Raw genomic sequence first — 21,928 nt, forward strand, 5'->3', positions numbered from 1 at the left:
TATTAGCAAATTATTAAAATTAATTTTACAGTGACTCAGGGTCCTTTTAATCATGATGCCAACAAGTAAACTTGCCAGAACATTTATGGAGGCCCATGTGCAATGGTCTTTACAGTGCTGTGAAGACACTAAGCAAAAGCACCAACTCACTCAAGTAGCGCAGCAGTTAGAACAAAAGAGGGGGAGACAGAAAGAGTGAGGGTGAAAGAAAAAGTTAAGAGAAGAGGAAAGTACTTACTGCATTGCATATTCATAGTTCTTACACATCATCAAAGTCCTACAAATGTCTTTTCCCCTTAAAAATTCAAGGTCTAAAAGTGTCTTGTATTATTCTATTTGAAGAAATGACACTGCTAAGGTGGCACTACGTTTTATGTAGCAATAATTCACATTTTAACCTTGAAGAATGTTTCCATTTGCAACTCGTGTAAGGTGGGAGTGATACCAATAGTAATACACATTAAGTTTTTCCATTTTCTGCTAGGGGAGAACTTTCTTGCAGTGGCTGGTGTTCAGTTTACATTATGGTGTATTTCAGATGCTTCCTCTGGCAGATCTCTTGTGATGGATTTTGTAATATCCACATAATATATAACAGTTAAGCTATATTTGATCAGTTAGCCACAGGAACAGGAAAAACTAGTATAATACAACAGCAAACAACAGAAATGGCTCAGTGTTTAGATTTAATTATTTTTAAATATAGGCCTCCTTCATGAAGCCTTACCCACCTGCCTCAGGCCCAGGTCCCCTGGTTTAGCTGATGCCCTCCGAGCAATAAACCCAGCGGTTCCTTGATTAAGCCCCTCCAGCAGACTCTAGGAGATCACCCCAGTCTGGGTGCCCCAGAGAAAAAGAAACGTGAGAGGTAAGACAGACAAGGTGTAAGGCTGGAAATGAGAGCGGAGAAAAATAACAGGAATGTGAGAAAACACAAGAGGCAGAGAGGGAGAAGGAAACGAAGGGAAGCAGGTGAGAAGATGAAAAGAGTAATATGAAATCTGAAATGTAAAGCTGGTTTTGTTCACATCTCCATTCCCGTCCACCGTTCTTCTTTTCTCCTCTTCGTTTTGGTTGCAGGTTTTCACTCCCAGCTTCTTCGGTGGAGCTGTTGGGGAAAATGGCCTAACTCAAAGGAACCTCAGCAGTGCTCTTCCGCTTCGCTGCCCAGCTTTATCCTGCTGGTTCAGGGTCAACCGCGTCTCCTAGAAATTACTTATATACACAACTCTTTTACAACATTATGTGTGGAGGAATAGCAGTGACACCCAGATTACTTATTTTATCAACATAATAAGGAAATGTTGTTAATTAGCATTAAAATTGTAAAATATTTATACTGAATGTATCCGTAAAATGTTCACAGATAACATATTTTATTTGTTTTTAGCCAAAATATCTTGCAACAGAATATTGGCTCAGGCCAACTACAGTATTTATTTATATTAAACTTCTTTATGGTTATCTTTAGGCACTCACAGCACATGGTTTAAGTTAGAGAGAGATCATGGTTTCAGTTTAATGTGGAAAAGGTCTCCAGTGACCTGAAACTACTTTTAACTACTTAAACTACTTACTAACTTTTCCTAAAGTTATCCAGATTTTTCACTGCTCTCCTCGTATCCTCCCTCACCTCTTCCCTTTCTCCATTCAGTGCTTTTTGCTATTTTTCTTCACACACACACACACTCACACACACACAATGCTCAACTGCGGTGTAGAAATACAAGCGTAGACTTTGTACTGCTATTTCAGCTTCAACTAATTGCCAGAACCCTTTAATATAGATGTGCTCATGTCTGTGTTTTACACTCTATAGCCACCTGTTCATATGTTTTTGTGTATTTTTGGTCCACTGCTGTTTTTCATGGTTTGGGTTAGGGCCCTTAGTTTCAATTGAGGGAAATCAACAATGCCCCCATGCACAAAGTAAGGTAAAGAAATGGTTTCCGAGTTTAGTGTGGAAGAACATGGCTGCACAGAGCCCTGACCTCGACCCCAACACTTGTGGAGTGAACAATCATTATGGTCTTATCGCCCAACATCAGTGCCTGACCTCGCTCTTGTGAATTATTGGGAGCAAAACCCTGCAGCCAAATGTCCAAATCTTGTGGAAAGATTTTGGAAAGCCTGAAACAAGAAGGGTGGAGGCTGTTATAGCAGTAAAGAATGTCCATAGTTTTGAAATTAGATGTATTTACTAGTGCTGTCCCTGAATAATGTCCCCCTGCCTATAGTTGACTGATAGGCGAATCGTGTGTTTTTGTGCTCCATTGTTCTCCATTCACCAGTCTTATGCAGAGTTTGCGTGCATGCCCTGCTGCTGACAACTGCATGCACTTTGCGGTTCCTCGCGGGTCTATTTGAAGTAGCCGGCTGTTTAAAAATGCTATAATATTCTTTGTGTGTTCATCAACGGTGATAAATTATCCGACACTCCCACGAGGTGTGGACAACTTGGCACAAAACCAGTGAAGCTGGGGCTCCGTCTCTTCAGCAAGTGTTCCTCCACTGCCACTACACACATACACCTACGCACACATGCGCACTGACGACCCAGGGTTAGGGTTACAATTTTGGATTTATTCATGCACTTCAAAGTTTTTTTTTCTTTTTACATGTTTATTTACAGCATAAATAGGCTGTATATTAACTTATTGGGGAAAAAACTGGTAGTGCTATGTAAAATCAGACGTTGAGCACCCCCAAATCGCCAAAATGGCATGATCCTTGTTTGGCTGTGAAGCTTCGACTGTGAGATCAGGCTCTGCCCATCGAAGCATCGAATCCTCGACTATTAGGGGTCAGCCCTAGTATTTACATATAGTCACTTCATGTGTCTCAGATGAATCTGGTCAAAAAAAAGTGTAAATGCATCTAGAAAGTATTGAAATCCATTTGCTTAAACTGTCTTGGGAGGTGGTTTGAGACTCATTGTAGCGCAATGTTGCAAAGGTTTAAATTCATCAGACACATACGTAAGAATGAACTTCCCCCAAGTATGTTTATGTCAAGCAGGAAGCTTCCGGTCAGAAACCTGAGGTTTGAAACCTGAACGCGGAAGTCCCTTAAACCTTCATTCTATTGAAGAGCCAGCAGGGGGCAACTCTTCTGGTTGCAAAAAGAAGACATTAGAAATTCCATTAGAAATAATGGTAAAATGACCCTACATCCCTGCGACCCTGTACGCAGGATAAGCGGTTGACGATGGATGGATGGATGACCGTACTTCTCAGCTGATTAATTACCTCAGTAAACACTTTCCTAATGAGTTTATGGTCTCAATCACTAGTTTCATGTCTTCTTCAATACAATATGATGTTCATTTAGTAAATTATGGTCCCATTTAGAGGAAAATAGACTGGGGGGGAGGGGGGGGGATTATCTGTGATTGACAAGTCATTACCATGGTGACCTATCAATCAGGCTGGAGTGACTCGTACCCACGGCACTGGGTAAATTTAACCAACGCCATTGAAAAAGCTTATTAGGAGTTGGCTGTTCACTTTCTCTGGTGAGTACATTTAGTTTTAAGACTGTTGTTCGCTAGACAAAATTGTCAGCTCTGTTAAAATAACAGTTCCACGTTAGCTCTACAAACGTCCATTAGCTCCTCCGTCTTGTCCAAATATGGTCAGGTTCGGTCCCACTGGTTGCAAGAAACTCAACATGGCGGCGCCCTACAGCCAAACTCAAGGCTTAAAAACGGTAGTCCACAAACCAATGGGTGACGTCACGATGACTACGTCCACTTCTTATATACAATCTATGGTCTACGTTAGAAAGTACTATGTGGAGGGAGACTCTGCAGGCTCTGTCCCCTGTGATAATGGCAGCTAAAGCTACACTGAAATTAGCGGCTTGGCTCCAGCCATTTCAAACATAAATGATTATGCAGAAAATGCAACGTGCTGCTGTAGTGTGTTTCTGAGCTTTGATCAAATTGACCACTGACCAATCTGAGTAGGTGACATTGATCTGTGTGGGTAAAGGAGTAGTGTAAATTAATCCATGGGAGCATTTAATGTGTTTAGTTGAGGGCTATTTATAGCTTTGATTACTAACTGTTAATTGTCAGTGTAGTACTAAAGTGCACGAGTTATTCTTCTGGCATTCATGGCAGCTACCAAACAGCTTCATGTACATTACCACCAGCCGGTGAACTGGAGGAGAGCTGATTTTCATGGATTACAATTACATTTGTAACCTGGCCAACAGATAAGTGACTTAGTGTAACTGAAAATGTACTAAATTGCATCTGGATTTTATCCAGATATGAGACACTAAATGGTGTAAATGGGGTCACTCACCTCTGGGTGTAATATTTATGGGGTCTGCAGGCCTTGTTTACATACAGCAGCATTAGTTTTGAGTATTTTGTCATGAGTGTTTCCTCATATTGCGTCACCACTGATCTCAGTTCAGTCAGGCAGCGGAGCCTCTGGCCTTTCTCTTTAGTGTAGCGTCTGGGGAGAATTAGTTTATACGTGACATTATAAGAGTGTGTGTGTGTGTTATTGTAAACACCTCCTCTGGGAAGAAAATAAGTTTTTCTCTCATGCATTCTCTCTTCAGTTAAGTGCTGCTCTTTGTTTACCTGGATCTTCTTTAAGATAAATTTTCTTTTAATAACTCTTTCAAGAACATGTTCAGTTTAACCGTATCCTAAACGCTGCAGTGTTTGTTTAGCTGCCCGTGGTGGAGAATGTGAATATAGGTGTGATGATGAATATCTGTCTGTCTGGTTGTATACAAATGTAGCTTTTATGTCACCTACAGGTTAAAAAATATATACACTTGTTGATTGGGTCTTTTATTGGACAACATGTAATCTAACCACATCTAATATGAACTTGATCCTGTATAACTTCACCTAGATTGATGCCCCACTCCCCTCAGTTGTTTTCTACACCTGTCAACCTTTCATAGCACTTTTACTTTTGTATTTTACTGTATTATATGTGTGTATATATATATATGCACATATATATTTAGCTTAGTGGGGAGGGGGTTAGCAAACGGTCAAGTGGAAATTGATCAAAACTTTTTAATAGAACTTTAACATGAATTGAGATGAATTCATCATTTTAATCATTTTCTACAGAAGTATGGTATCATGTAAAAAATGAGTTTGTGTAGGATAAATGGATCAGTGTGTGTCCTTCCTTGACATGTGATAAGCAAGACACCACAGACCAGATTTTGATGAAACTCCAGAGAGTGATGCATTACTCCGCTCTGGCATTTTCAAAATTACTTGGCCCAAGGTGGGGGCAGCAATTACCTGACAAACATTTTAATAACCAGTCATATCTCACATACTGCTGGAGGGAATAAAATGAAACTTGGAGCACATATCCAACTACCCATGCTCAGCACATTTGTCTCCAGGGCAAACAGTTTGCAACATACTGGATTTTCCACTGTTTTGAGTTGCTTCAAAACCACTTTACTCCCCAGAATTTTTTTTTTCTTTCAAAAATGAATTTACTTATCACTGCAGGAGTCACTGCTTCATTTGTACCTTCCTTCAAATATGGGGTAATATGTAAAAATGAAGAGTAGAGCGCAATGCAAATACACCTGTACAACACATTTTATATTGTTAACAGTTCAACTAACTGACTTGAAACTGATTTGTTCCAGACATGGCACAAAAGGCACACATTCCAGTCTTAATAGGAAGAATATAATGAAATGCAGTTCACTGTAAACTGAGGAAAGTGTCAGCCCCAAGGTTTGTGAGATGCAGTTATCTGGCATCGTTCTCACACAGTGGCACTACTACTTGACAGCAATGCTTTTAATCCTCTGTAGAGGTCTCAAAATGCACTTAATGCTGCTCTATGCAAGATTTTTATGTAAAAATGCACCTGTCACCTAACCTATTATGTTAATCACTATGTGGAGCTGTACCCTATTCTTACTGAGACCCTGTTTTCTAGTGTAGGGTAAGATAACTGGCAGGTAATCTACTCATTCACATAGGAAACAACAATTTAGAAGCAAAATACAGTGTCTAAAACAGCAACATGTAAATGTACTAACCTCACGCTTCCTAATCTTTTTGGCTTGTGTCACGCAGGTTATGGTCTCAGTGCAGAGAAGAGAGTTATTTTTGTCCCTCTCACATTGTTTCATTTGAAGGATTTTAAGAGGGCTGAAGAGGTCCAAACAGCCAGTATTTCCCAAGAAAAAAAAATGTAAACATAATGAATTTTGTGTAACAGAACTGTTTCTTTTTTAGGCTTTATGCTATGTCCCGAACTAACCAGAGACTGATCAAAAAATGGACTTAAATCTCACTGTCACTTCAGGTCAAACCAAAAAAAACAGACACAAAAAAGTGTCACTCAGTACATTATGTGGAACATGTTGTTCCTCAACATGGTGAGGAACAAAATATTTACAGCTTTTCAGATGCATGTAGATAAAAGTGCTTTGTTTGTACAGTTAGTGTATGTATGTGTATTATTTTTCAGAATATCCCAGCGTTGCCTTGCGGAAAAGCCCTCTACTCCTACGAAGGAAAAGAACCAGGCGATCTCCAATTTTCCAAGGGTGACATCATCATCCTGCGACGCAAGGTGGATGACAACTGGTACCACGGCGAGCTTAACGGTTGCCATGGTTTTTTGCCCGCTAGTTACATCCAGTTGCTGCGTCCCCTGAGCCAAACTCCACCCCAGGGCAAAGCACTGTACGACTTTGAGGTCAAAGATAAAGACCAGGATAAAGACTGTCTGGCCTTCAGCAAGGTAACACACACTCACATACAGACACATGCTGTACACACACACTCACTGAGGACACTGTACAGTTATATCAGACACTGAATAAATGCAATAATAAGAAAATATGTATCAATCAGTGGAGAGATTGAAGGGATGGCTGTATATGTAACATAGAGTAGTAGAATAAAACACTTATCTGTGGTGTTAAACCAGTCACCACTGACTCCCCTCTTGTGTTTGGTTCCCAGAATGTAAACAACAGCAAGGTCAAACACAACAGATTGAACAACTGCATGCTCTGGGTGGTTCCTTCCCAAAGGAACTGCAGTTTTCACATTTTTTCTACATATTTTGCTTGTACTCCATTTTTTCTATTTTGTAAATAAAATAATATGATCAGCTTTCACATCCAAAGAAATACAGTTAGAACAGATACATATATAGGCTGTTGTTGCTGTACTGCTGCTTTTCTCTGACAGTCATTAGTGTGATTGTTTGTAATATGTGTTATTTGATAGTAGTAATATTGTTGCATGAACATGAGCTTCATCAGACTCCTGTCAGCTAAAATACTTTTAAGTAGCTAAAATCTGAATCTTCTTTGTGGTACAGTCAACTAATTTCTTGATATGGAACAAGTTATTAATGGAAGGAACTCTGAAAATCATTTGCATAGTATTGTGAAGAGGTATACACACTAGTTAGTTAAGGGATTTTTTTAAAGGATGTTTTTATACTGGTATAATGTTTTGCTTTATTGTACCATGTTTTAACATTTTACACTGCTTTAAAACTGAATTTGATAACATGAGAGGGATTTCAGTGGCTGATTTCAGTCATTAGCTCTGTAATCCAGTGGGTCTGATATGAGGTATTTCGAGGATGGAGGTAACATACAGTAGCAGCTGCTGCCCACAAAGATTTCCCCATAACTACCAGTCTACTCTGACCATAAGAATTTTTTTAATCTATTTTTGGAATGAAGATGCCGGCAACTGATACATATTTTGTGCTTGTAGTCAATTTCTTATGGTTCTACCACCAAGCTGGAAGAAAAAAAAGATAGATGAAAGGCCCTAAAACTAAATTTACACCACCATGAATTTAAAACTACACAGGTGAATTACTGTTCCACACAAATACAATTTGTCATGTGGATTCTAGCTCCTTAAGGCAGAGTGACATCTAACATTGTTATTATTATTTATTGTCTAATACATCATGTCTGCCTACATGAGCTTTTTTGGACATGCTGTACCGAAAACAAATTCCACTGACTCCAGTCGCATGTCCATAAAAAAGGAAAAAATTCTGAGGGAGTACTAAAGTGCGTGTATTTGATATTTGAACTCAGCTGCGTTGACAACAATCCTGCAGAATCACTTACTCTCCCTTTAAAGTGAAGTGATGATTTCTCCCGTGGGACATCTGACATCAAACTAATAATTTTTGTGTGAACAGGAAAGTGCATGAAAAATGCCATGTATTTCTGCTCTTTTTGAATAAGGCTGCTTGTTAATTAGAAGAGCATCATGCCACAACCAATACTGGTGTCTCTCTCTATTTGGATCTTATAAAGTTGATCACATTTAAGATTGGGACTAATTATCCCCGGGTCTGACTGTCGTTCCCATTCCGTTTTTGAAAATTAAGTAAAAAATGTTAAAATAATTATTTCGGATTTGGGTAGGTGTTAAATCTCTCAGGCGTGTTCATATCAAAGGTGTATGACAGGACTTGTTGACGTCTCAAAATCATGCCCATTTGTTAAAGTGTCACTAAAATTATAGTCCTCCCAGTCCTTCAGAAGTGTGTATCCAGGTTAGGTTTGATGTAAAGAGTCATTTGTATTCCGCATACTCTTCTGTTCCTCAAAGCTTATCATTTTGTTCCTTCTGTTACACAGACTCATTTGTGCTAGGACTGAACACTCGACACATCCACTCTGTCTCTGCACTCTAATTGTGTCTCTGTAGAGAGAGAGAAAGATTATTAAATTACAGTGTACTGTAGACTTCACTATAGGTGTTTTACGACTGATCACAGCAATGCAAAGCATAGCCATACTTTGCTGTAGATACTACCTTGTCTCAAACACACTGTTCTGCATCCAGATTTACAGACAATGATGAGATATCCATAGTTTACATTATTTGGCATTTTAGGGCAAAGCTAATCAACAGGTTCAAGATTGAAGATTACACAAAGCCATACTCTCACGCAGAGACGCATGCCCCTGTTGTGTGTTGTATGGGTGTTGTCAAGCAGAAACAGTGTGTGTGATACTGTTTTCTCAGTGTGAGAGGCAATTACTCAGTATGACTAATACACAGTCATTTACCACCATTATCACTGCCATCCCTAATGGTCTTACCAAGACCTTCGCATTCACGAGAGGAGAGGAGCAGCAGAGGGGAAAATACTTTCATGATGAAGTCTGTGGGTGTGGGTGTGTGGTGAACAAGGAACACAATGTTTCCATGAGTGTCAGATATAATATTAGTATATTTTACAATGAAAAAGAGCATATCATACAGTCCTGTAAGTACAATGGATATATAGTTAAACTGTCTTTTATACAGTGTCATTTTGGAGCTATTTGCAAAAATAGCACAACCTATGGTAAGATGCATCAGTTTTCACCTCTGCATATACAGTTTTACATTCACCAAACCAGTTTTAGCTCACATTTTTCATGATTTGAACACTCCAAAACTGTACACTGCTGCCACAAAACCTAGAATAAGGAAGCTTTCAACACTTGGCCCCATCAAAGTTAGAATTGCAAGAAATAATAATGTTTTCGCAAAACGCTCATACTCACACATACTTAGAGGGTTTGTATATAAAAGTGATTATCTGCGACACCGTGAACTGAACTGAAAAGCTGCTGATTGGTTAGCATTTGAAATGAAAGCACCTAAAATGAACTGAAATCAGTGTGTGTACCTTGGGAAAAGTGTTTTGTATACAGCATGCAAGAACACCAGTGTGTATGTGTGTAGTCTCACTCATTTCCTCTTCTGTCCAGGATGAGGTACTGACAGTTATCAGGCGAGTGGACGATAACTGGGCAGAAGGCATGCTGGGAGACAAGATTGGCATCTTTCCCATTCTCTATGTGGAGGTAAACCCACAGACATTACACACACGACCACAGACACACACACACATAAAACGTTATAAAAAGTTATTAGAGGAAGAGCTGTAAAAGCAACAGCAATGTTACAGCAGAACACCTGTGTTACAGTAATTCCATTTATCTTACTGCTATGTTTGAGAGAAGAGGCAGAAAACATTTTCATTCTTAAGGTGAAAGTCCTTTCTTGTCCTGTCTGCCGGATTCCCCCTCATTCATATAAGTGGAGGCTGGCTTATTCAGATTTTATAAAGAGCGGGTGAATCGATCACCAGTGAAAACGTAATATCCTGAATACAGTATGGTCAGATAATAAATGAATGCTCCCAGGTTTCAGATATATTTGATTTGTTATGTTGTACATGGTGAAGACGTAGCTCTATATTAGTTGGTGGAAATTGATCATATATAAATATATATACATATATATAAATATATATATGTGTGTGTGTGTGTGTGTGTGTGTGTGTATAAGTGTTTTGTGTGTTCATTATTCTCTATAAAAAGCATTATGCTTTTATGTTAAACTGCATTGAGGTTCCACATGTTTCCGTATCGGGATGTGATTTTATGGCAGCTATGTTTGACCTCGTATCTGTAGGAATACACAACCAAAACATTCGAATTGCCCCAGAAATACAAATTGCATTAGCAATGCTGTTTGAAGCAAGGCTGAGGTGGAGTTTTCTTTTAGGGATTTGCTCTCAGTAAAAGGATAAAAGCCCAACACCCCAAAAATTGTACCTCCTTTCATAATGCCATGCCTGTCAAGAGTGAAATATAGTTTACTTTAATCCTTGTGCAACTGAACAAAATATAATGCAAGTTGCTCTGGGTCACATTTAAGGCTTCTAAGTAGAAACTGGAAGGATGTGTGTTTCCTTCTTTCTTGCTGTTGTCAAGGCTTTAAATTTGTGAACACACTGATTCTCTCGTGGCTGTGTCGAAAACAAATGATGAAACCTTCAAAACTGACAGGAGATTCACTCAAACTGGGGAGTACTGCTATGTATGCGTGTTTGTGAAGACAATAAGACTCTATAAGGTCAGATCTAGTGTAGCTAGTGCATTGTGTATTCATGTAGCATAGCTTAGAGAAATTCATTAAGGTGGAGATTAGAGAGAGAGACTAATGGGATGACTCATACTGCATGCTGCTTTTAAAGATTATATTGCTTTCCATCTGCTATTAATACAACAAACACTCAATTATACAACAAAATGCATGCCTTGATATCAGGATATATGCATATAAAAGCATTGTTCTGCTCATGTTTTTTTCTGTTTTGCCAACCTTTAATCATACTGTCCTCTCAAAACTCACTCTTTCCCTCTCTGGGTTTGCAGCCTGCACGGGTTTGGACTCCTGGCTGCCCAGTCGTGTCCCTGAAATTAGCTGTTTGACCAAATGACTATCTTAGGTGATGATGATTAAGCCATAGGCCGGGAGATGTCAGGACAAACACACGCAGACACACAGGGGTTTCTATTAGATAGAGATTCATCAATAATTTAGGCCTCTCCATCACTCTGACACAGCGGGGGTACAGGGGGCATGTGTGTGTGTGTATGTGTGTGTGTGTGGTGAGAGCTTAATGAGTAGGGCCCAGCTGGACTCCTGCTGATCTGTGTGTGTGTGTGTGTGTGTGTGTGCGCGTCTTGCTGGATATAAAGTGCCTCTTCTAGCTATTGTCTCACCGCTCAGATGGGAATGCAGACTGCTCGTGTTAATGTTTGGCAGTCTGCATAGATTGGTGATGAGGGGTTAGCAGATGATAGGGATGCCAGCGAAACATTACCGTCAAAATTATTAAAGTGTGTGAAGTGACAGGGAGTCACTACATTTGAAGAGGGTGCTGCTGTCTGTCCCCCGTAGCAGGCTTTCAGACCGCAAAATAGAACCAGAGTTTTAAAAAATGCAAGGGGCTTTGTTGGTGGCTGCATGAAATACAAACAAAGAAGTCCATGCTTTTTTGCGAGGTGAGCCTTTGTCGAAGCTCTCTGTATTGGGAACCCTGCTGTCCCAACCCAGTTCTCCCATTGAAGTGAAAAGCTGCAGATACACAGTTAGTAATATTGAGGTTTTATGGCCATCTAATTTTCTTTTCTTTTTTCGGATGAGCATGACTCTATTTTCTGGTGGTTATCTTTACTGAATCATATAATGTAAGTTTACGTTTTAGATTTTGGCAGTTGCAGGTGGATATAATGGGTGTGGGCGCATACTTGGAGTTGGTTTATTTTGGGTTTAGGTGGGTGTAGCTGTATCTGTATCTTGATGAGGTTTTGGGTGGTTTGTGGAGTTTATGTGCACCTGGAGTGGATTAATGTTATAAATATACTATACTGGACTTGACCTCAGGTGGGTGTGCTGAGTGGGTTGGATTGGGTTGTACAAGTATAGGAGCGCTGTTGGGAAGTTTGGTTCAGCCGGATGTGATATCAGCTTTGATGAAGTGCAGATGGGTTTTGGCAGACTGAGATTGATTCATGCAAAAAGAGAATAGTTTGAAACAGGCTTTGTTTGTTTTGTTTTTTTGGGCCAGGTTTGGGATGAATATGGTTCAGATCCATGTCAAGGACACCTGTCTCCTTCTTTTATGATCTTTTTCTTAGTTTCGCTTTACATATCTCGCTGTCTCTGCAGCAGTAGGGAGTTGGAGCACTCACACATGCCTGTCTTGCTATCTTCGTGGGGACTTCATTGACATAATGCATTCCTAGCCCGTTACTCTAACCACATGCCCTTAACCTTACCCTACCCCTACCCCTTTACCTACCCTTAACCTAATTCTAAACTGAACCCTAAAACCAAGTGTTAACCCTCAAACAGCCATTTAAACTTGTGGGGTCCAGTATTATGGTCCCCACAAAACTAGTGAATCCTGTTTTTTGGACCCTACGCACATAGTAAAACAAAAATACGCACACACACAACTAGTAGCAGGTGTGTGTGTGTGTGTGTGCATGAGCCTGCATGCATCTTGCTGGCTTATCCTTTTCTCAGTGCAGATATCAGCTCATCAGCTACAGTCTCACTGTTACCTGGAGAGAGCACCCACCCTCCAAAAGACACTGAGTTCAGAAAATACAGTAAGCTCAACACATGATAGATGACCTTGGAGATTTCATTCAGCCAAAAAGACGAAGTGAATAATTGTCTATCAACAATGTTTCTCGATTCCTCGCTATCCCACTCTCTCTCTCACACACACGCACACACACACACACACACACACCCTTATCTACTTTACTGCAGCATGACCGGACACTATAGCTGTGGTCATTAAAGAGAAACTGACACAGCAGTCATTGGTGTGTGTGTGTGTGTGTGTGTGTGTGTGTGTGAGAGAGAGAGAGAGAGTGTGTGACTGGCAGTATGTAGAGGTACAAACTTGAATGCATGGATAAAGGTTACTTGATTAGTTGCAATATAATATGTTTTCGAGCGTGTGGTCTCACTGACCTTCTGTGTGTGTGTGTGTGTGTGTGTGTGTGTGTGTGTGTGTGTGTGTGTACATGTGTGTGTCTGTGTATGTGTGTGTCCTCTAGTCCGCCTCATGAGAGCAAACTGAGTTATATCTGCAGCATCAATCCATCATGCTTATTAGCATATGCTTTGGCTTTGATTAGCATATCTATTACTATGGAAATGCAACATCACCAACACTGAGCCCAGACAGTTCGATCCTGTACACTCTCATGCGTACACACATGCACGCACACACACACACGCACACACACAGAAAGAAAGAAATGCTCCACTTACTCCCCAGGGATTGTTCAGGAGTTTGAGGTTACGCTAAGCTGACATGATTGCGATGTAAATTTGTGTCTGTTGAGACAGGCACACACACGCACATACAAGACAAAGTTCAGTGAAGCACAACATCTTAGAGACCATGCCCTCTCACCACCTCACCAAGATTACACCAAAAATGTCCATACAAGAAGTTTAAATTGATTATATAGTCATTAAAGACATGTACTGTAAGTGTTATATTTGCTTCACACGTTTGGTTTTACACTATAGAGACCACTGCTGAAAACTGCGCAGAGCTATTGCTATCTATGCAAAGACCTGCGGTGATGCAGGTGTTTAATACACATCTTTCTCTCAGGTGTATATGTAGCCTGCATGTAACACATTACAGCACTCAAAGTTATTAAAACTGTTTTACATTGACATGTAATATCTGCCACAAAAGTTGGCCTCAGGTATAAAATCATTTAAGTCACACTCAAAGGCAAAAGTTTTTAACAATTTCTTTTAAAAATGAATGAATTTGTCCGTTTCATTCTGCCCAAATAATGCTCGGAAACAAATCTGAGCTAGCTTTTCACAGACTATTGCTGAGCTCACAAACGAGTCATCGGAGCCTGGAATACACAACTTTGATGAACATGAGCACATTAAAGAAAAAAATCTTTTGAAGCCAGTTAATGGTAGTGCAGAATGAGCCTGGGGAGGTGCAGCAGGTAGTTCAGGAACATTGAGAAGCAGTGTGAGTGTAGCAGAATTAATGAGCACCGGCCTGCTTGTAGTGACTGTGTAGATGAGTGATTGGACGGGACATGGAACATGTACCATATAACAATCAGGCTACTTATGTGGCTACCTAAACTGCTAAACACCATAATTGTCCACACACATAAAAATCCGTCACTGAGCTTTCCAACTGTAGACTGTTTTTCCCATTTAAAATCAAGATGTGCTCACAGCCACAGGGCAGAAAACAAATTGGCACAATGTCATGATAGCTCATATATGAGCTTTATCAGCATTTCTAAAATATTACAACTTGCTGCTTAACTAAATGTTTTTGGAACACCAATCCTCACATTTCCACAACTTTTTTCACACCACTCTGATAAACTAGTGTCAACTTTAGCTAGCTAATGTGACACAGGGATTGCATTGTGAAATGGCAGCTAGTAGCAGTGATAGCACTGACCTGGACCACACTAATGATCATTGTTGGGCAAGTTACTCCCAAAATGTAATACATTATAGATTACTAGTTACTGTCATTTGCGTTACTTAGATTGTAACGGTTATAATATTAACGCTTTTTTTTAGTAATGATATTTATATTACTGCATTACAGCAAAAAGTAATGCATTACTGTAATCGCGTTACTTTGGGGCAGCTGTGGCTCAGGAGGTAGAGCGGGTTGGCCGTTAATCGGAAGGTCGGCGGTTCAATGCCTGGCTCCCCCTGGTTGCGTGTTGAAGTGTCCTTGGGCAAGATACTGAACCCCGAATTGCCCCTGGCGGCTGTTCCGCCAGTGTACGAATGAGTGTGAATGTTAATTTCCGTTTGAGCACTTAGGCTCAGTGTATGAATGTGTGTGACTGGTGAATGCAGATGTAGTGTAAAAGCGCTTTGAGTGGTCGAAAAGACTAGAAAGGCGCTATACAAGTACGGAGCATTTACATTTACATTACATTTACATTACCAACACTGCTAATAATACAAGTCATGACCTCATTCCTTCAGTGTCTCTGACCAGAACAGTGTACATACTGGTAAACAATATGAAAAACTATGTTGTTTGCAGACATCAGACACTAGACACAATTTAGATGTCTCACTTCTCTCACTCATATTAAACTGCATCAAAACTGGATTTAATCAGTCTAATTATTTATCTGTTACTGGGGAACTCAAAGCTTCTACAGATTATTTCATTGACTTTACCGACACAAACATCACCCAAGTGCTGTACAAGTTTTACTAAGCTGCAGCTCCCCGACACCCAGTTAACTCCTGACTGTGATGTTACAACCCAAACTCACGGCCCAACCAGGTGGAGAACAACAAACGCACGTGTGTACATTTTCAGCTGAGGACTGCGGCTTACTTTGGCTAAGCTTCAACTCAACAATCAATCATGATTTCAGTTAAATGCTAAAGTTGCTGTTACTGTTACCTTGTCTGTGGTCCACTGGCAGAACACTGGGTGCTTTCTGATCAAGTGCTGTTGTGGTAGGTGACATAAGTTTCGTTTTACGGTGGACGGACTGTAACATTACACCGTCGTGCCTTTGCGGTCGGCCCTTTTTATATATGGTCTATTGGTAGGCCACATTGCGGTGGACGGACTGTAATATTACAGAGCAGCGGGTGATTAAAATTGCTCAGAAGATCATTGCTAGTACCCATCTCCCAAGCATCAGTGATGTCAGTGAAGTGAGGTGCCTACGCAGAGCCGAAAGGATACTAAAGGACAGTACCCACCCTGCCACAGCCTGTTCAGCCTGCTTCCTTCTGGGAAGAGATATAGAAGTTTCTGCTGCCGCACCACCAGACTGCAGAGCAGCTTTTTCCCCCAAGCCATCAGATTCTTAAGCTCTAATTCATCCCCTGCACTGCACCATTGATGATAGGTTATTTCTGTTTACCATTTTTCATATTTTACTCTGTATTAATGTATATTGTATCTTATATTGATTGCACTTTTTTGTTAACTCTCACTTCTTTCCCTAGGTATTTACCCCATTGATGCGATATGTGCTATTAGCTCTTGCTAGTATTTATTGCTGCTCTTACTAGTATTTATTGCTGCTCTTACTAGTATGTATTGTTAGTTGTTGTCTTGTGCTGTATTTGATGCTTTGTTGATGCTTGTATGTTGTTTCTCAAATGTAAGTCGCTTTGGATAAAAGCGTCTGCCAAATAAGTAAATGTAAATGTATAGTTTGCTATGTAGCATAAAGGAGTAACAAAACTCAATTTCACAATAAACCTACCTACCTGTTCTTTTCTTTTAGCTTGAAATAATCCCATACTTATTTTCTCTCTCTTCCTCCACTTTGCAAAAAGCGCCATCATAATCACGTCGTGTTTTTCACAGAGCGTAAGCACGATGTGCGACAGTAATAAATGTTTGTGCGAAACAGTGTTGTATGTAGTTATATGGACATTGATGCAAGAATTTGCAATTGCTTTTTAGTAATCAAATTAATTGATCAATCGTTTCAGCCCTAAGACTTAATGACTCACTACCTTGCTTTTGTTCCTGATAATTTTAGAAAAATCATAACAAAATTTATGCTTCTCATAAAAAAAAAACATGCAGCAACAGAGAGGGCAGTTACCTTAAAACCAGGTGTTTATTCCTGTGCAGTTTCTGGTGCAACAAAAAAAGCTTAGACAAAACCATTCAATATATGCAGCTCTGTGCTAGAAGCAGTGTTTATTTCTCACAGTTGTCTGGTAATACTAAAAGTAAATACAAGGCTACAATCACTCCTGACAAGGAATTAAAATTGTGGAGCATAAAAACGTGATACAGCTAAAAGTTTATTTCCATTGTGATCTTCATTAGAAAAGGGTAAGACGACAGATCTTCAGGTCACACACCCATCACTTTTGTGGGTATTGCACAATTCCTCATCATGCTGCTCTCTTCACAAGTTATTTTCAGAAATCCGTCTTTATACTAATCTTACACAATATTGAATCAAATCTGAAACATCAAAATCAAGTGCAAAGATTATACATATAGGCTAATTTGCTTCATTATTCCCAAAGGTGTCATGGAACTGAAAAGACAACCAGGGAAAGAAGTTTGTGTTAGTTTCTGTGTGTCTGTTATTTGTCATCATCATTTCTTTGTTTGTATTTTTTTTTTTTTTTTTTTTTTTTAAACCTGTCCTGCCCAGCAGCCTGGTATAGAGTATGATGAGCTGGATACCATATTGTGCCAGACAGATTTTACTTTAACAAGAGAGTATTAATATTCTCCTTTGTCTGTTTTATTATTTATTGAATTATGTATTGGTTTGTCACCGGGCCGGACAGGGGGGCAGACAGTCATCAGACATGTCATTTCTTTGTTACCCAGTCAAGGATGTTTTGGATTAACCGAACTGTTAAATCAGGGACTTGGTGATTATATTTGGCATACAATCGAGTTGGAGGGATTCTTTTTAACTGTGAAAATTACTTAAAACATCGTGAAATTCTTACAGGTAAACTAAGGTGGACCATCAAACACTGTCCTTATGTATGAAAAAGGTGGAATTCTTATGTTTTAAAAATTAGATAACTTTTAATGTATCAGATTTTACCCAAGTTTGAACTGAAATGAAACCAAAGTGAGGAGAGGAAGAATAATCCTGCCAAGCTCTAGGGATGCTCACGTTTGGGTGGGTTATTTGACAAAGAGAGACAGTGAGAGTGTGTGTTACACAGAGGGAGTCTCACTAGAACAGCTGTTGATTGATTGTAAGTGATGATTGTTATGTTGCTGGTTTGAAAAGCTGCCAACAAGAACAAGCGAGGAAAGGCCACACAAACACACTTCTTGTGTGTGCTGAGGATCTTGTTATGGATGTGAACCACTGAGGACTGAAATCTAACACCTGAACTTCTCCGCTCTTCTCTCTTGTCCTCCTCTCTCCTTCCTTCTTCTGTTCTCCCCTCCTCACCGCCTGTGCTCTCCTCCAGTTAAATGAAACAGCCAAGCAGTTGATGGAGATCGACAAGCCCACCCCTACTAACGTTCCAGGTCCCAGCTCTGAGCCAGCCCCGTTGGGCCCCTGCACTCCTGGCCCCTCCCCCACCGCATCCCCGTCCAATGGAAATGGCTCTGGCCATCGGAGAGGCGAAGGGAAGAAAAACGCCAAGAAGAGGCATTCGTTCTCAGCGCTGTCTGTCAGCCAGAGGGCAGCCCAGCTTAACAACAGACACAGTATGGAGATCTCCCACCCCGTCCTCATCAGCTCCTCTGACCCCAGGGCCGCTGCACGCATCCAGGTTCACACGCAAACACACACACTCACACTGTAATTAGCATAATATGTGTAAAAGCTGTGTGGGACACAGTGCTGATTAAGCTGATTAATGCCATATTATTTTTTTATTTTTCTAACCACCTTTAACATATCTTTTTGTTCTGCATTTTATTGTTATATATCAGCCAACATATACAGTAATGCTGATATACAGAATTTGCCATCCCAGCTGATTTCTTAGTCAATCTCTAAGCATATATTGAACACATTCACGTACATTTTGGAAAAGTTCACTTTTGTCAGTCCATTTCCACTAGATTTTATGATCTTATGCCCCAACCACCTACTGTGACAGTTCCATGTGAATAAAAACATTCCTCTTTTTGATAGCTGTAGACTGGAGACTGCTTTTTCATTTATTGCCCCTGGTTGAATTCACAGCTAGAGATGCTGCTGTCACATTTTGTAATAGGTAATGTTTTATTTTAAATGAAACCACTCACATTGTATGCTGTGTGTCTTTAGGATGTATCCCAGCCGGGTCCCTCTCCTTCCTCAGCGGGGGTGCTGGTGCCCCCCAAAGTGGCATCCATAACCTCTGAGCTGCTGGCCCATGCCAAGGTGCAGCTGCCACTCAACATGTGAGTATACCTCGGGGTGCTGTCAGCTCACCCACCTGCGACCTGGGTTTTTTAGTTCCTCCTTCCCGTTCAGTTTTTCAACAGAGTGGATATGTGATCCAACCATGATTTCAGACTCCGCCTCCTGGCAGCGTTAAAAATATTTCCTCTTTTGTGCCTGGGGTTACTGGCCATGTTCCACCACCTCTGCAACCACATTTACTCCTCCACTGGTCAAGGATGAAATCCCCCTCAGAAAGGAAAAACTACAGTCACACACCATTCCCTCAGTTGTGATGCTTACATCAGTGTTTTATAACTAGGCTTTCAACAGCACAACCATGGCTTACACTTTACACCATTTTTTCATTAATGAACAACGAAGTGTTTAGTCTCTACAAACAAATGCAGGATTAGATATACATTTAGTTCAGAATATATGCGCAACTCTCATGCTGACATGTTTCAGCTTTTTAGGGATTATAGGGGGATTTGTTTTTCTTTTTTAAAATGGATCTGGCCAAATTTGCTGAAACATTCTATATGCTGATATTACAATAGAGCACTCGGTACACAACTCAGAAGAGACTAACTAAGTAGGGTTACACATGCTGCAGGTAGAGGCTTTGCTATTGATTTAAATTACTTCACAAGTTGATAATTTCTAGAATGGATAAGGAGCCAAAACCGACCTGACACACACTCACAAACACAATTAAATTCTTGTGGAAATGTAACCTCACTAGTCACTTCCAGATGGCTGGTGAGACTCCAACGCTGAGCAAGACTGTTCTATAATTTACCTCGTAATTAATCTACCAAGTACCTGCCAGAAAGATATGGGTATCTTCAAGGTGAGTGTGTGTTTGTGCTCTTGTACTTTTGTCTTTGTGCAGACCAATTTGAGCTTTAGACATTGAGAGTGAGGACAGTTTGGGATATTTTTGGATAGAGATTTGGTCAGTCCTCACCTCTTCCAAGGTTAGAATCAGGTGTATGGTTTTGTTAAGGCGCCATGGAATGCACTATGGCAATGGTGGTCCTCACAAATATAGTAAAAGTAAAACTACACACGTGTGTGTGTGTGTGTGTGTGTGTGTGTGTGTGTGTGTGTGTGTGTGCTGTTTACTGTTAACTGGTGTCTTACCTGCAGGATGTGAGTCAAATACAGCAATGTTGTTAGCTTCAATAATATCACATTCCAAGTAGCGCTGGGCACATACACACACACACAAGGACACTGGCTCACATACACACACACACACAAGGACACTGGCTCACATACACACACACATACAAGGACACTGGCTCACATACACACACACATACAATTAATACACACATGTCCGTGTTGGGTTTGTTCTTCTGATGAGGTCGGACGTTTCCATCTTGACCTGGCAACTATTCCTGTTGCCATGGGGAGACAGGAGATGGTCCCCACATCTGTTACCATGGCAACCAGGAGGCAGCACATATAGGGCTTGTTTACTCTGTGGTCTTATCATCTTCTGTCGGAGTTTGGCACCACATACTACGAATGTCTCCCAGCGACAGAACCAGAAACTCATTTATATGTTAAGTCAAAGGAAATACACAATACTCAATGCATAAACATAATCACATATAGTGAGATGCTAAGTACTGCATTCATCAGTGTACCAGTTAGCAGGCAGGTAAACAAGGACATATTGATTAAGTACCTTTGCATGGCTTACCATAGAATTTTGGAGGGGAAAAAATCATTCAGTCAGCCTCTGGTGGTCACATTACTACTAATGACTTGAATTATCCTTAATGATTTAATGAATCCCAGGATACACTGCAATATTAAAGCAGTAATCCATCTTTGATTTGATGCGAGTCGGCCTTTTTTTTTTTATAATAAGAGATTTTTGTAATGGCTGTGCTATAGCTCATAGTTTATTGCAATATATTATATATCCCCCCCAAAAAATATAATTCAATGAACATGCCACTATGAATTTGACTTAAATATTGCTTGTATAAATGGAAAATCAGGTTACATTATTTATATTGCATTTTACTTTTATATTTTAAATTAACATTTGAATATTGCCCACTGCGGGGTACAACTTTGGAAATTAAATGTCAGCTTTTCCATTTTCATTTTAATATTGTCATAAAAAAGTCTGGGAAAATGCAAATTGGATTTTTGCTTTTTAATTTTTACTCAAATAACACATGTGGACAATGATAATGCCATTTTGGAATTTCATTTTCAAGTTTACATTATCATTTTAATATAGTCCCTTATATGCTTCCATAGTTTGTTCCTCTGCACAGTAAATCTCGGTTAAACAACTAAAGATAAGATGTGTAGAAATACACTATTTATTTTGTTTGGAAAAAATGGAATTTGTCATTATCTTGATACCGGACGAGTTATTTGCCTTCTGATTTAAATAAAAGAGCAGTGAAATGTGGTATTCTCTCCTTCCTTCTTAGCATACTGACAGACATTTGTACTTGTTTTTTAGTTCATTCATTTGCTAATGTTTTACATTTCTTTATTCATTGATTTATTTGAATTGTAATGGTTTTGCTTTTACTTTGCATAATACATATTAGGGGTAATCCACAAGGGAAATAATTGTTATTTAGTGAACAGTTTCTCAATATTTCCTGCAGAATTGACTCACTGTTACATATTATCTGTTGCTTTTGTTCCCCAG

General features: G+C 39.8%; 1 protein-coding gene across 3 annotated transcripts in view; it reads left to right on the forward strand.

Annotated features, from left to right (window-relative positions):
- LOC119903947 (E3 ubiquitin-protein ligase SH3RF3-like) overlaps positions 1-21,928 on the forward strand; it is a 102,666-nt gene that overhangs the window by 58,946 nt on the left and 21,792 nt on the right. For all 3 annotated transcript variants that reach the window (XR_005444633.1, XM_038720269.1, XM_038720268.1), the window contains exons 2-5: positions 6,483-6,758; positions 9,766-9,861; positions 18,329-18,637; positions 19,141-19,256. Coding sequence is in view for 2 of the 3 variants with exons in the window: in XM_038720269.1 (XP_038576197.1) it covers positions 6,483-6,758; positions 9,766-9,861; positions 18,329-18,637; positions 19,141-19,256 (797 nt within the window). In the remaining variant the exon portion in view is untranslated. The remainder of the gene's footprint in view (positions 1-6,482; positions 6,759-9,765; positions 9,862-18,328; positions 18,638-19,140; positions 19,257-21,928) is intronic.

The sequence above is a fragment of the Micropterus salmoides genome, unplaced genomic scaffold (genome assembly GCF_014851395.1).
Source record: "Micropterus salmoides isolate LMB-PRFRI ecotype aquatic unplaced genomic scaffold, ASM1485139v1 Ms_hic_scaffold_15, whole genome shotgun sequence".
NCBI lineage: Eukaryota > Metazoa > Chordata > Actinopteri > Centrarchiformes > Centrarchidae > Micropterus > Micropterus salmoides.